The following is a 16,438-nucleotide window of genomic DNA, read 5'->3' as shown; positions in this document are numbered from 1 at the left end:
TTTGCCTTTTCAAAATATTAGCAAGCAGTACTGTAGCAAAAGACACGTGAAGTTTAGCATTCTTCAACTATCCACTATATAATTAAATTTAAAATCCAACTTAGAGAAAATTGCATACATAGAGTTAAAAAAAAACTAAGTGGAAAAACACTATTTTTGCCATATCTGATAAACAGTTTAATTCAAATAGAAATGAAAGCTGAAATGATTTCTAAATTTACAGAGTAGTTAAGGATGTTCTTAAACAGTAGAACTGCAAAAAACATGAAGGCCTTGAACTAACACAGAGAATTGCTGAGGGAGGAAATTACAAGCCTGTTTTAGAACCCAGGTCAAATCAAGCTGAGAACTATCTTGTGAAATAGCTTCAGGACAGCAATAAAAGTCTGAATGCAGATTCCCAAGATGAACTCCAGCACCTCTGTTTCAGTTCCTTTCCAGCAATCAGCAGTGTTAATACATAAGCCAGCAAAGAGTACAGTTGTGTTGGCTCTTTGTAAAAACGACAACTGCAAAAAGTAGTAATATTAGTAAAAGCAGTAAGATTTCATTCTGAACAAGAAGAGATACAGCTCTATGTATGAAGATGCACCAGCTAGACTTCTTAAGAAAGCATCAAATTTATAAAAGTCTCCATTGGGGGTACAACACTTCATTAACAGAGAGTGATGAACATATTACACTTAGTTTTAAGTGTGCTGTCTCGCAAAACTGATCCATTACAGTTAAATCAAGTTAGTTAAATTGGTGTAGATTGACACATAATTTCTCCAAACCACTAAAGGATCTCTCATTTCATACAAGAGCACTGAGCTGAGGTTTAGGCAAGTTTGAATGAACAGGTGTAAATCCACACTAAGTTGAACCAAGGCCATAGACATGGATCTCCCTCCTGAGCCAGCGATGTAAGTGGATGCTGAGTACCACTGCCTTCCTTTGCAGGAGGAGGTCCAGATGGAGGTTCTCCCTCAATGCTGATCTGCAGGAGGAATGGCTTTAGGACCATTTTTTCAATATCAAAATCAGCAGGGGAAGCCTACTACTTTCAAGTCAATGATATGAGCTAAAATGGCTAATTAATGGCAAGTTAGATAAGGAGTTTGTTCCCATCTGTCCTACTGGCTGAGAGGCAGCACCCAGAGCAGGGAGACAATGAGCAGAACCTCAGTCAAGCTACTGGGCATGATACAGGATGTTTATCCACATCTCCATGCTGCTTAGTTTTGCACACAGATCTTAAAAAACAAAGAAACATGGCTCTGAAAACAAGACAACTGGCTTAGCATTTTACACTGAATTAATCAGAAAAGAGAGTTATGCCATTCAGCTGGAACATCAGAGCAGTGATACCTAGAGAGACCCAAAGCAAGTTTAGCTCATCATACCTCCAGCCACGACTGGATGCCAGAGGGCAGACAGAAGAATCTGTCAGTCACTGTACAGTGGTGTTTTCCTGAACGTGTGCAGAACTTTCATTATCTGCAAAATCTGAGGGAATGGAGTTTCTCATCTTACCTCTGCGTGACATGCATAATCAGTTTGTTTTGTTTGTTCTGAATCTGGCTCCTTGATATCTCCTAGTTCTTTTACTGGATGAGTCCCTGAATAATCTCAACCTTTCTATACTACTTGTTTTCCAGCACAGTCTCTTTGTTTGGTAATCTTTTCTCTAGGCAGAAGAATACAACCTATCTGCTGCTACTGGTAATAAAGTCCTCTGCATTCTGCTGTCTCTGTAATCCTTCTCCAAGACTTTTCCAGTTTTCTCATGTTTTTTTCAAAGAGAAGGAGATAATATTCATAACACAAGAGTACTGGGGACTTATTCAATGGCACAGTGATTTTGTTTTTATTTCCTAAGATCTTATTTCCTAATGCTTCTTTCCTACAGTTAAAGTTTACGGTCTAGTAAATAGCAGGACCTCTGTACTAACTGGACAGAGATTCAGCACTAAAGGCTGTGTCTTTAAAATACAAAGCTATAGCAACATTAAGCAACAGCTGAAATTAAAATTACATAGTTACAATAGGTTATTATTCCATGCAATTCAGAGTGCTTCGTTTGATTAGACTATATAGACAACTATTCTGGGGAGATGATAACACATTGCATACCAAAATTGCTTAACAATTCTGTTATGAATTCCATTGTTTCTGTTTGTTTTCAAGTCCCTGCTGTTTAGGACGGAATCACCCTGAGCCACCTACAGACTTCATCTGCTGGAGCCACAGTTAGATAGGGCTTAGATAGGGATGATTTGAATGGTGAGAATTGTCACTTCCCTTTTCACTTGGTTTCCATGAGGAACTTGATTTCCTCAGAAGATTTCTTGTAGCATGACAAACAAAAAACATCCCTGAAATCTAAGCCTCTCTGCACCCTGAGAAGAAACTGTTTCCATCGCTACAGACATGCTAAAACATCAAGGGAAAACAAACAAAACAAGCTCTGCCTAACCTAAGCCCTTCTCATTACTTGAGCAATCCGACAGCTCAAGGAAGCAGGTTAGAAAGACACAGAAAAGTATAAACTGATGACAGATTACTATAATGCCATGCAAATATTCCGTAGTAGAAATGCATGGAATTTTTAATAAACTTAAAAACTTATATCCTGACACTAAATTCTTAAGCCTTAGGAACGAGCAGCCAAACCTGTGTGAGGCTAACCTTGCCTGAGCACTGGGTGTTAACTCAGAAGAAGGGTTCTTGCAGATAGGAACCTCAGAACAAGCTAACAGCAGCAAGAATACTTCTGCAGGGAGTACAGAAAGACAAACCGAATCAAGGTTACAGCCAAAATAGACAAGGGCTGCTCTGAAAGTAATGCCTGCTATTTCATTGCGTTGGCCCACGGTGTCAGAGGTGGCTGTTGGGGGTCTGGCAGTAGAGTTTGAACCTTCCCATTAATACTCTGTTGTATTTTGCTGCTGTGCAACATGTGGCAGCAGAGGAGCAGTCTGTGAGAACGGCGTCTGACATAGAGGTATGCACAAAGCAAAGGTGCGGAACTGAATTCCTCCACGTGGAAACAGTGGCACCCACTGACATCCATCGATGATTGCTGAACATGTACAGGGACCAAGCAGCGGGCGTGCGCGGAGAGGCAGCGGGAGCTGCGCTTCAGCAGCACGGTCAGCTCAGCTCCCTCCGGGAAGAGGCGCCCAAGCTGTTGCGCCGGCTGCCCCCTAGCGGCCGTGCAGCACACTGCAGCTCCGCCGCCGTTTCCCCGGTAACGCGCGCAGCAAACATTTAGATTTGATCTCAAGAGTGAGGACTCCGCAATACTATTCTTTTTTCGCTCTATCATGTGCCCCGCGGTACCCGATCAGCGCCCACACCTCCGCCTCCCCGTTTTAACTATCCTACACTGAATCCCGAAAAAGCTTTTTTAACTGAACTCCGCGGCGCCTCACTTCTCCGTTGTCTCCCCTTCTGGGGACAGCTGTTTCATGGCATATTTGTAGAGAGAAAAACATCCCCACCGTCTCCATGCCCTTACCTGCGCGGCGCGCCCCGCCTCGCGGCGTCCCGCTGCTATGGCAACACGGGCCCGCCTCCCCCAGCTCCTCTCATCCTGGCTGCCGATTGGCTGCAGCGTCCTTCCCGCTGACCAATACAAGCGGACCGTAGGCGCGCTGCTCCCGCCTCCTTCGCTGGTCAGCCAATGAGCACGGCGAGCACCCGGCGCCCTTCAGCCGCCGGCGAACTACAGCTCCCAGGAGCCTCCGCGGTGGCGGCCGCCGCCTGTTTACCGCAGCCGGCGGGGTACTGTCGCCGGCACCATGCGGGCGCTGCCCCCGCGCTGGGTGCTGAGAGCGGCGGGCGGGTGGTGGTGCCGCGGCTGCAGCAGCTCCGGCGGCTCCAAGCCGCTGAAGGAATGGACGCTGGTGGTCGGCCCTCGGGGGCGGCTGCGGGTGCGGCTGCCGTGCCAGGTGAGCGTGCGGCCGCTCGACCCGCGGCGCTACCCGAGCGCGGACCGCGTGTTGGTCACCGTCAGCGGCGCGGAGGGGAACGCCTGCCGCCACCTCGAGCACGTCCGGGTGCGCTACGACGAGGCGCTGCAGCTGCTGGCCGTCGCGGCCGAGGGCGTGGACAGCAAGGCTGCCGTGGACGTCCGGACGCCGGGGAAGTTCGGTGCGTGGCGGGGGAGCGGGGCTCCCTCGGGGCAGGGGCTGAGCCCCGCGGGCCGTGGCCGTGCTGCCCGGCTCTTCCGGGGCCGCCTCGTGGCGCTGCGGTGGGGACTGCGGTCGCGGAGTGCTGGGGCTGCTGGTGCCCGCAGGGTCGTTAATTGAGGCGCTCAGCTGTAGGGGCTTGACCCGCTGATAGTTCGCTTTCGGTTGTTATCTCGTGTGCCCCCACCCCCTCCCATCTGATCCCTTCTGTACTTGTGCTATGAGAGGTGGTGTATCTGTCCGTTCTGGGCTTCGTGCTTGTTGTCTGTGGGTTTCTAGACCGCTGCCTTACATATTCTTGGTTATTGCTTCCCTAACCTTTTATAGCAACGATGTGCCTAACCTACAGTCTGTTTTACTCTTACCCACTTTGTCTCAGGGTAGCCGTGCTGATTCCTGTGATGAGTAGGGCTAGCCCACTGTCCTATGTCCAGCAGTTACTTAGGGAACAGTAAGAACAGGACACAGAAACAGTGCATCATCCAAGTGTGCTCTCGGTTGTCAGCTGTTTCAACCTGATGTAGACCATCGAGGCTCTCTTGGGAGAAGCTCTTGACTATGAAAAGGCTGCTGACCAACTCCATGTTTTTTGACAAAGGGTTCCATTAGGTGTACCACCAAATTTGCTGTCACTTTTGTCATACAAGCGTGCAATTTGTCAGTTGGGTTTTAACTACTATGTATAAATTGGTTAATGAACCTGGCTGTACTGATTTCTGAATTCACAAAGTGTTGGGAATGATTTGTCATTTATAGCTAAAAGACAGAGGACAGCATAGAACTAAGGACCTTGTCAAAGCCTTCGGAAAATCTAAGTTGGTTGTTTCTAAACAAATCAACTGCTGTCTATGGATCACCTCTTTTACCAAACTGCAGTGATGTTAGGAGGCAGAAGTGTCCTCTCCAGCAAAATTCTATAGGTTTACTACTTTTTTTCTTTTTTTTTAAGAGTTTGTGATCTGTTATGTCCTTATGCTTTTTTTCTGGTTGGGAAATACAAACATTATTTTGGCTTCTCTTTAGCTCATTGATAAGTGTTCATCCCAGGGTTGCGGTCAAGCCAAGACCCCTCATTTGATTAGGCTTCACTTATACTTCATTTTCTCCAGGATATTTTGTGTTGCTGCTTACTTGCTCCTCTTTTGAGGAGCGCAGGGAGAGCATTCATTGTGTTAAGATATAGAGAATCTCATCTTTGATGAAGAGTTTCCATGTGGTGAGCCTCCATAAAGGCTTCAATGTTGGATCATAATACAAAGAATTCATTCTGAGTTTGTTTTGAGATTATGTTCATAATGTATTTGGAACATCCACCAGCTCTGCAGGCAGTCTCATGGTAGTCTTTCTTGTTTTAGTAAAGCTTATTTCAAGAATGTCAACTTTTAGGTCTCTAAGCAAATTGTTGCATTTAATTTTGTGGTAAGATTATATAACTCGTGTATCCTGTTCAGTCTCTTTTTATCTCAGCTCTCATTTGTCAACTGTAAGAAGCTGAGTAGTCTTTGTTACGTCTTTCCAGCATTCTAGCTAGCTTCCTGGTTTTGGAAGTATTTCATAACAGCTTTAGCAGTTTAGGTTGGACCTTATCCAGGAAACTCACACAGAACCTAAAGAGCGTGTGCAGAAGGTTCTAGATTACAAGTCTAAGTATGCCTTTTAAGCCATAGGCAACTTGTATTCATCTTACTGGGCTGACTGCTGAATGTCCCTCTGTTTCTGCCTGTTTCTAGTCTTTCAATATAACACTCAATCTAATCATCCTCTCTGACACATTTAGCCTGCAAAGATGACAGATGCCAATTAATTTCCCTTTAACAGAATTTGTAGTGATTTTTTTTTTTTACTTCAGCTTTTATATATTTTAGTTGTTTATTCCAGGGGCAGTGTGGGTATATAGCTGTAGGTTGTATTTACTCTGCATGGGAAGAGTGTCTTGGTATCTAGAACTGCGTGTGCTGTTTAAACTTGAAATTGTTTCTTCCTGGGTAGTATCCTCAAGTGAACAACCTGTCTTCTCTTCCTATGTAGTTCTTCTGTTATGCTTTAGCAGATATATATTATTAGAATCATAGGATAATTCAGGTTGAAAGGTACCTCAGATGTTTCTAGTTCCAGGTTTTGAAAATCTCCAGGGATGAAGACTATACAGGCTCATTCAGTAGACTGTACCAATGCTCTTCTGTGTTACATCCTGGCTACAACACAGGCTTCTATGCCAAAGTCATGTAGGAGAACCATGAAGTTTGAAGTTGGGGCCAAGCTTCCCTGAGGAGAATACCAGTGCTCTGTCCCCTCAGCCACTCTGGGGCCAGTTCATAAGCCACTGCCATGTTTTTTGTTTTGGTGTCAGTTCTCTCCTTGGGAGAATTTAACTCTTCCACATTAGCTTCATGAAAGCCCATAAGATCACTTTCAGTTTTAGCTAAATAATGTAGATTTTTTCTTTTCCATTAACATTTATGGAAAAAAAAAACAAATGTGAATGTTTTCTTCACACTTTTTAAGTATAAGCAATAATTGAGTTGGGAAACAAAGACTATTCATATGTCAGACTTGCAACCTCAGAGTAGCAAATAGTGTAATGTGATGGCCTCAGTAAATAGGGCTGAACTATCTTAACATGTGCATGCATGTTCTTGTAAGCTTCCTGTGTAAGCTGAGAATCAGATCACCATTAAGTACTTGGAGTAGTTCAGTGCTGCTGAGTCACTTTGAAACAGGCTGGTAAAGCATCTGAGTATGATAGCTAAAGGTGGTGTTTCTGGGTCCCATCCTGTCCCCCACATTCTCATATAGTGGCTTTTTTTTCCTGTGTACATTATTTTTGATATAAACCCTTTGCATCTTAATGAAGTTTATACATAATTCAAGGTTTGTGTGGCAGAAGTTGGCTGAGAAATCAGCCTCTTCTTGGAGCTTTGGCTCTGAAGTGGTATCCCATTCTTCCTTCTTGTTAACGACTTCATTAGCAATATTATCCAGGTCTTAGCCTGCTTTTTGTTTTTTTTCTTTTTTGCGTCATTTATTCTTGCATAGGAATCTTGTTCACAAGACAGTGGCATTCTGTTCTTTGTTGGCTCATTTTTTCCTACATCAAGGCTAGCAATGCGCTGTGGAGGATCAAGACATGGTGTGTTTGCAGGCCAGGAGTCCTATGTTTCTTGACAGCGTACACATGAACTCTCAGACTAGTCTTTTCCTGGCATGGATCTTCAGTACATGTAGGATATATGTCTAATATATTTTTCAAACGATGACCAGAACATATCTTGCAGAATCACAATCTTTTGTTACTAAAACTGACTTTGCAAGCATGTTCACCAGCTCCATCAGTACCCTCAGGTGGATCCCAACTGGCCCCATGGAATTGTGGCCATCATTTTGACAGAAAGAATAGGGGCTGGAGACTTACCATGCTGTTAGAATTTATAAGTTTGCATAAGCAAATCACCTTTTGAGACCTCTTTCTACTCTGAAAGCAGAGTAGCAGAAGTCTTGTGCATAGGCCCTTGCAAGCACTGTGCAGTTTTCTAGTGAGTGAATTGAGCAATTTTGAGCGAGAAGGCTTGTATTTCAAGAACCACATTGTTTTCCTTTTATTCTCCCCAGGTCTGCAGGGACATGCTCTTTTAAACTTGGATGTCTGAAAAGTGCTTCTGTTGCTGTTTCTCTGGGAGCTGCCTTTAAGCAGTCCAACTGCTCCCCAGGAAATACAGCATCCTGGAAGTGTTTCATCTGCCTGCCTCAGCAACATGAGAACCAGCAGACCAGCACTGAAAAGATTAAAGTAGCTCAAATGCTGCTCTGATACCTTCTAGTGAAGCTGTCTAGGCTTTGGCCATATAAATGTTGCAGTGCTGGCCCTCCAGTCTCTGGTTATAGCCACCAGTCTTGCTTTTTAGATTTTGTGCTTTTACGTGCCTCAAAACCTCTTTTAGAATTGACTTGAAGTTTAAGAAATGTTCAATTAGATAAAATCTCAGTCACTGTATCTCTTTCTTGGAGGACTGTATGTCTCCCTGTGCTGTGCAGAGTCTGAGGGAGCAAGGTGTACAAGCAAAAGACTTTCTGAGAAACCTATCTGCTCTAGCTCTGCTGGCCCATTCTAATGCAACTGTGGCCTTGAAATAACACGTGTATCCTTTGCTAAACATAACCTCTTAGCTTGCTGTGGTAATTAATTTTTTATATATTTTTTTGCTCTCATGTTCTCTTTCTTCTGTCTCTTTTCCTTAGAAGAACAAAATAAACTCTATTTTTCTGGCTTTAACTCTAGCTGGTGTTTATGGTGATCATTAATGTAAATGACCATTAAATCAGCCAGAATCTCCTAATTTCATTTTCTCATGTTTTCTCCCTGGTCCTTTGAGTTTAACCTTTATCTCAAGAGGCACAAAAAATGCTGTCATGCATGGAGCATTCTGAGCCTGGGGATTACCTATTTGATAATCACATTATCTACGAGACTCAGGAACTTTTCTTTATGGGAGACTATAAACATTAGTAAGGTGATTCATGTTGTATCAAGAGGATGAGTCAGGCCTTCTAAAGGGCCAGGGAGGAGTGTTGCATGTGAACTCTTCTATACCTGATTTTGTGTTACGCTGTTGAAGCAGCACACATCAAAGAACTTAACAGTACAAATACAATGTCTGCTATCAAGTTCTGTTACTCCACGTATGGTCTTGAACTTGTCAGCCTTCCCATCCCAAACTCCATGTCAGGGTAGAATTGCTGGTAGATAGAGATGAGGGTGGCAATGTGGTGGTGGAGAGTGAGAATATGTTTTTTGTTGTTTTTGTGTGTGTGAAATTGTAGCTTCACCAGTGGGTTACATGTTGCTGATTCCCTGATCACTGCTGCCACTTGTAACATTCAGCCAATTTTCTGTGTTGATCGGTGGTAGTATTTAATCGTTGAAAGCATGGCTGAACTTAGGTACTAAGATTCATTATTATAAAAGAAGTTGCTATCTTTATCCTACTGTGTATGGTTGTTCTGTATTATGATCAAGTGCTATATTAACAGCTCTGACTCTTCTCTTGCTAATAAAACTCTTTTAATTCTAGATTTGGATATCAAAACATCAGGAACTGGCTGCGTGAAGGTTCAGAAAATGGAATGTGATAACTGCAAAATAGAAACTGAGAAGGGGACTAGTGTTTTGCAGTCAATAAAGGTATGATGAACCCTTCCCCATGCCATCAGTGTTTTTAAAGGGACTATGTGATGGAGTATGGTATTTAAAAAAAAAAAAAGCTGAATGCCACCTGTATGGGTGGGAAATACTCTGGTATTTCTAAGTATTACTCTGTGTGTGTGGTACTGTGCCTTCATTTATTGTATATGGTTACAACACGAAGTCAATAACTAAGTAACATGACACAGGAAGCCCAGACACCTTTGAGAGCTGAAAGCTACTGTAACAGTGGAAGCAGCAGACCTCATTTCCATTTGTACTGCACTCCCTCTCCAAAATAGAAATGCTGGGAATTTCCATCTGTGAACGGTAGACTTAATAGTTATGTTTGCTGAGGTGGCACTGTGAGGTACTTCACTGTATGCATCGTCTTTTCTTTTTTTCTTGTGTGATATTTTTTCTGTATTCTGATGCCTTGTTGCTATTGAAACTCCTCAGATTAATGTGCAACTCAAAACTGAAATTACACATGTCCCAAGTACCCAACTGAATATTCTGATAAATCCTGTATGTGACGTGGCTGTGACCTTGAATTTTTTTTTTTGATCTTTCAACTTCACATTTGATAACGTTCTTTTGTGGAAGTAATTGAAGATACCCAACTGAAGTGCTGTTTGGAAAAAATTTCACTTGAGTAATTGTACCTGATTTTTAATTTTTTCCCCCTAATGTAATTCCGTTAATTATTTCTGAGATGAGGAGCCTTTCAACGTTTTTCTTTACAAAGCATGGTAGCATGCACCATGAAGTTCAGCTTTCATGGTAATTCAGTATGCCATAGAGCCAGGCTTACTCCATATTCAGTGAACTACAGACTATCTAGATTCTAATTGACCTGTTTACACTTAGAAGTAACTAAAATCTGACAAGCTGACAGTACTGTGTGTTGGAGATGTTCTAAAGGTTTGGTTCAAAATGAATACTGTATATTGATAACAGTAAACAAAAGCACCTGAGAAAACTGTATTTTATTGTGTCCAAATGTATAGGAACAATAAGAATCCATAGCTTCCATGCTGGGAATTTTATTTTTTTCCCTAAATCTTTTTGCTACCCATTCAGGCACATGCTATTTAGCTATGTATCCTGAAAACCTCTGATATGCTTGCCTGTTAAATCCAATTGATAGTGTTGTAAATCAAATACTGTCTATAGGAATTATTCCCTTTACAACAGAAATTAATATATCTGAAAATTGAGATGCTGGTACATGAGGCCTGTGTAAAATTGTGTACCTGATATATAGTATAAAAAATGCTGAATATTTTTAAGTTTTTCCGTGTCAATACAGTAGTGAAATGAACCAAAACAACATTGCTGCTGGGATAAGTCGGAGTTGTTGCAGCAGCTATGGTCACTGAATACAGTTAGATTACTTAAATGTGTTTGTGTTTTTTTTTTCCCTCCCTTCCTTTTCCCTTCTTAAAAGTAGTTGCTTTTCACTCTAAAGGCCACTTTTTTTTTTAATCTTTCTGAGAGCCTTGTAATTTGTGGTGGGTCTCTTGCTTGAATGCAATTCCCTTATATTTTACTTTCTAGGGGAGTATTTCGTGGTATTTTTACTTGTCTCATTTTATGCAGCAGTCAGAATAAGGGTTATAGCATTTTTAGCTTCTCGGCTTCTTTGTGGAAGACTTAAGATAGTAATGCAGATATCTGTAAAATACTGAACTTGACTGCATATTTGATTTGAGTGAAACACTGCAGAATCTGGTTCTATTTGCAAGCCTCGAGTTAGCACTTGATTACATTACATCACATAAATTGATGGCTGTACCAACTACTCCAAGCATAAGCACTGAGGAAATGTGCATATATATAATTATCCAGGAGAGTTTTGTGACACCGTAGACTGTAGCCAGTTCCCTCCCACTCCTCAACAAGCCAAAAAAAAAAAGCACTGCACTGAGAATAAAGTTGCATTTGGTGTCCTTCTTTCACATGTGTTTCTGGTTAGAAAAAAAGGTGTCTTTTGGGTTTGACTACTTTGGGAGCAAGCAGCACATCTGGCAGTTGGTACAGAAAAAAACAGTGAAATAGAAGTTTGCAGTGCAAGTTTGTTATTGTGATACAGCTTGAAAAAGGAGGTAACTTGTTTTCTAATTCTAATTGTGGTTGTCCTAACCATGTGAATTTTTTTTATTGTTTTTCAGAGCCATAAAATCGATATACGAACAAATGGTGGCAAAGTAATTGGTCTTGGAACACTTTATGGAAATACAGATATTCGTGCAACAGAGAAGGGTGTAAGTAAAAATTGAGGCTTTCTCATTGCTAATCATTTTGCAACTGACAAGCTGAACATTCTGAAGAACATACATTGTGGAATATTTAATGGCCATCGTTTGATGCTTGTCATCTCACAGTTAACTTACATTTGTCTAACTATACTACCTGATATTATGCTTGATTTGGATAAGGCTCTACAAGAAGACTGTAGAACAAGGAGTTATGAACATGTGATTATTCTGTCAGCAGTTGAGGCTGGGCTAGCTGATACAGTACATTTAATTTTGTAGGCCATCACAAGAGTCTTGAGCTTTTTAGTTGGCTGATGTTAAGGCATTTGGGTTCTGCAGTAGGCACCTAGGTTTTCTGTAGTGTCTCATGAATTGCAGCCTGATATGTGCATGTACTTTTCACCTCCAATATTATGATTTGTAAGAACTGAGAAGTAGAAAGTTCTGTATATTTCTTTGTGCCAGAGGAAGCAATCACATATAATCATGCTATGATGTGCAGTGAGAAGAGCCCTGAGAGCAGAAAGTTTCAGAGAAATAGCCTGTTTTTTTCAGCAGATGGCAGCATGAGACAAGCCTGTTACTAAACTAATCTGATTTTCTTACTACTATTAGTCAGTTCTTCATTATTTAGGATAACAGAGCTAGGATCCCTTACGTGGTGGTACAGTTTTCACACCTGATCTGGTTCTTAAGCTCAACTATTTGGTTATTGTAATATCTGTGCAACATGTTGCATTAGGATTCATTATATGAGAAGTGTTGCTATGTGAAAACACGGAAACAGTTCTGGAAGGAGCTTGGTTGCTTGCAGAATTCTGTCAAAATCAGTAAGTACCCTTAAAATGAGCAGAACTGAAAGGAATCAGAAAGAGTTCAGGTAGCTGTCCCTAGCATAGGGTGGAACTGAGACCAAGCTGCTAAGTTCTCAAGGTCCAAAATTGCCTCTGAAGTGCTATTTGATGCTGTTGCACACCTTGTCAGTTGGATTTTGAGATTGTGTGGTCACTTTTGTAGAGCCAGCTGTAAGCTGTTCTGAACTGCTGATGAAAACTAGGCTGCCAACATTAAATTTTGCATGTTTCTTTGCTGTGGATGCTGGCCTTTAAATTATGTGGAAAAGAGCCCTAAGGCTGCTCTAGCTGAGCTGTTGCTGTTTCTTTATGAACATTCATCCTAGTAAAACCTCTCAGCATAAAGCAGTGTGGGTAGGGTCTGACTACGCTGTGTCCCATTGTTGCCACTGCTGGACCGACCAGTGCTGATCAATTATTAGCCTACCAACTTGCAGTGCAGTTAGGTTCTATCCTAAGCCACTAATGCCCACAGGAAATGTAAAAGGCAGAATTAGTTTACAGTCTTCTTAATGTATCTTATGTTTTCCTATGGAGGGTTTCTGTTGGAAGGATTTAAGGACTGGAATCCTTGGATTCTATTGGTGGAAAATATCTCATGCTATTGAGAGAGTATTTTAGCCTCTGTGAATTCATGTTCTTCACAGCCTACTAGCATGGTGGTCATCTTTCAATTAGAGGCATGCTGCTTGATCATTTGTCCCCAGACTAGTTTGTTACACCACTAGAGTCCATGGAGTTTTTCACGTAGCAACTTACTGGTGCTGATCAAAACATGTATGATCATGATGTGAGATCTAGAGCTATATAGAAGTAAATGTAATGGTTTTGCTTTCAATTCTTAAAATCATTTAGCTGCCTTCTTATTTTTCCCCCCCTTGAGTACACTGTCCTAAAAAATAAAACAAACCTCATGCAGGTTAATCTGAAATCCTTATTTGTGATCATGCATGTTTATATAGTATGTAATATTGTTCTAAGTTACTCTTCTGCTTGCAAAACTGAAGTAACTTGAGTGAAATAAGTAACTTTTAACAGGAATTTGTGGCTATGGAACAACTTATGAGTTCAGTAACACAAGCTTCTTAAAAAAAAAGTTAAAATTAAGTCCTATACTTGGGATATCAAGACTTCTTTTCTCGTTTGGCCACTTTGGTTAATAATCAGCCTAGATTATGTCTCCCATGTGTGACTGTATGAGATGTTTCTTCCATCAGTTGTAGTTGTCATTGTGTAGCTATGGCTCTGTCAGCATTTCCAGCCCCCTCCTGGAGCCAGGGAGGGGAAGGATGTGGTAGAAGACACTAAACACATGCAAGAGAATATTTTTAAGGTGGGGAAAGGGAGAAGATATTTGTAAAATGTTTGGCCAAGAATAGCACAAAGAAGCAAAGCCAAGGAAAACAATTTGTGAGGAAGGCGTTTGTCTTATTTAAGGGTAGCAAGGTGTTAGTTTTCATCTTGAAAATATGTTCAGGTGTGAAAACATAGTCAACTTGATTTATGAGGATAGGCTGACTTTTCTTTAAAGGTTAAGAAACAGATGGAACTTGAGCATGTGGTCAGTGACTGTAACTCCTGTGGCTTTACCGTGAAGGGAGGGAGATTTCCCAGAAAACCTGGTGGCTCAATGGACAAAAATAATCAAATCTGTTCAACTGGGGAGTTGTTAGCTAATCTGTGCCGTAGGGACTTTTCTCTATCACTTCTTTAACAGAGTCAAACATCTATGTTCTGCCAAAAAATCACAGGACTTGAAAAATTTGAGATTGAAAACATATTTAGTCTCAGTAAGAAGCAGCCTGATCTTTTTTTTTCATGCTTTCCCTGTCTAGAAAATTATCTTTTACTTGAGCAGTTTGTAATAATAATAATTAACAACTAATAGCTACTAGGCAGTCAGTTTGCACCCAAACTGTGTGGGTTGCTCTGAAAGGAATACCTTCTATTTACTTTGATCTGCAATGTCAGAGGCAGATGTTGGTGTTATGGCAGTAGGAGCTGAACCTTCCAGCCAATATTCTGTTACATTTTGTTGCTGTGCAACAGATGGCAGCAGAGGGGCAGTCTGATGAAATGGTGTCTGACATGGAACTGTGTACAAAGCAAATGTGTGGAGATTAATTCCTCTGCGTAGAAGAAGTGCACCCATTTGACCATGGAGACCTAGCAGTATTAGCACAGCGAGGCAGTCCGTTTCAGCAATAATGATAGCAGTGTGAAAGGCAAGCCACGTTCTGTATGGCCACACACAGCTGTCACCCTATGAAATGAAGAGTGTCTCCATATGCTCATTTGCGTGGATTATTGGATTACAACCAGAGAACTATGTCCAGAGCTGAATATCTGCTTCAGTGTGTTGGAAACGATGGTGGCAATGTTGGAACATCACAAAGGTTGTGTTGGACCTCACAAATGCTCACAAAGGAGCAAAAAGAATACCACCTGCAAGTTTGTCATGACCTACTGAACTAAAATGAGGCTGAAGGCGACAGCTTCATTGCATCATTATTAATGATGAGTTGTGTCTCCACTAGGAGCTGGAGTCAAAATGCCAATATGTGGAACATGTGCAGGTTTTTCTGTTAACAAGAAAACCTGTGGGTGTTTTAGTATATGGTGCCAGAAAACGGTTTACTGGTGATTTAAGTGTCTTAATGGTACATGAACATTATAGTAGCTTCAATAATGGCAGCTAATTTTCAAAACCTTTTTTCCATGTGTCTGACTGAAGTTCTTCCCTTGTCTTATGGGTGCAACAATTCATAGGAATGTTGTAAAGAATTACCAACTTGTTTGTTAGAGCGATTAGATGAAAGTGTTTGTGCTGAGGAGCTTTGCTTGTTCTACACCAACAGCTATCCATTTGTTCTTTCCTAATGCTGATATTTCACTTTGCCTTTTCAAACCATGATGACATTTTCCATTATGTTTATTTCTTAGAGTGTGAATATAGAGAAGCTGCAAGGAACATCTATCAACATATCCACAGAAGATGGACTCCTGAAAACTAAGTATCTCTATGCAGAATCTTCATCTCTCTCTTCAGTAACTGGTGATATTCTGCTGGGATGTATTCATGGTAAGGGCTAGGTTAGGAAACTACTGTCAGAAATTTAGCTGCTTTGAAGGTATTCTGTTCACAGTAACAAAGGGACCAGTGCTGTGGTCTGTCACTGTATGTGAACAAAGCAATCCTGCATTTGTTAGGGACTTAATTGAGGAGAGCTAGCTTACCATACAGCATGTTGGATTTATTTCTGAAAAGATTAGTAAAGAGACTCCACCCCACTGCTTTATTTTACTCATAGCTGAGCTAGATCTTACAGCTTCTACAAAGATTTGTGGTACAATTTGGCTGTATGTCAAACATTTTAGCAGAAATAGAGTGTCAGTACACACAGAGACTATAGTTCACAGCGTGGAAGCAGTTTTTGTTATCTGGGGGGAAGGAGGAGGAGGGAGTCTCTCATCCATCCACCCTTCACTGTCATTCACCTAGAACTAAATCTAATTAACTTGAGTGTCTTTTGGTATAAACAGTAGTCAGGGTTGGAACCTGATGGTTTTTTTCTAATTTAATGAAGGTCTCTGACTGTACTGTAATGCAATTGTGATGATCTGACAGGTAAAACAAACTGGAAGATGTGTGAGCTGTGAAAATTACTCAGGTCTGTTCTAGCTATATGTCTTAAACAATTTGCTGCAACAGCTTTTAGCAGTTTTCTGTTACCTTGCTCCAGAAGTGATTCTCCACTGACCATTTATAGTAGACATAAAATTGTCTCCTATACCTGTTTGGTAAAGTTCACTTCAGCATGCATAGGCAGAAATAAGTTTTTGTTGTTTTCCTAACATGCAGGCTGTTTGCTACTAGTACTTCTTCTGTTGAGGTTTTTGTTTTTGCTTTCTCTTCTGACTTCTATAGGTTATGCTTCTGTGAAATAATCATTTTGTGTGCTTGTTCAT

At 41.4% G+C, this 16,438-nt stretch overlaps 2 protein-coding genes across 2 annotated transcripts in view; one reads left to right on the top strand and one right to left on the bottom strand.

Annotated features, from left to right (window-relative positions):
• The window catches only part of CCDC146 (coiled-coil domain containing 146), a 68,483-nt gene extending 64,919 nt beyond the window's left edge, over positions 1-3,564 (bottom strand). The window contains exon 1 of the mRNA XM_065743699.1: positions 3,521-3,564. The gene's annotated coding sequence lies outside the window, so the exon portion shown is untranslated. The remainder of the gene's footprint in view (positions 1-3,520) is intronic.
• Positions 3,565-3,771: 207 nt separating this feature from the next.
• FAM185A (family with sequence similarity 185 member A) overlaps positions 3,772-16,438 on the top strand; it is a 33,959-nt gene continuing 21,292 nt past the window's right edge. Inside the window, exons 1-4 of the mRNA XM_065743691.1 lie at positions 3,772-4,137; positions 9,245-9,354; positions 11,529-11,621; positions 15,413-15,551. Of these exons, the coding sequence (XP_065599763.1) occupies positions 3,786-4,137; positions 9,245-9,354; positions 11,529-11,621; positions 15,413-15,551 (694 nt within the window). The 5' untranslated portion in view covers positions 3,772-3,785. The remainder of the gene's footprint in view (positions 4,138-9,244; positions 9,355-11,528; positions 11,622-15,412; positions 15,552-16,438) is intronic.

Source organism: Cyrtonyx montezumae, unplaced genomic scaffold (assembly GCF_038088225.1).
Source record: "Cyrtonyx montezumae isolate F1298 unplaced genomic scaffold, pur_monq_1.0 scaffold_3, whole genome shotgun sequence".
In the NCBI taxonomy this organism is placed as follows: domain Eukaryota; kingdom Metazoa; phylum Chordata; class Aves; order Galliformes; family Odontophoridae; genus Cyrtonyx; species Cyrtonyx montezumae.
The sequence above is the reverse complement of the archived record's forward strand: the minus strand, read 5'-3'. Positions and strand labels throughout refer to the sequence as shown.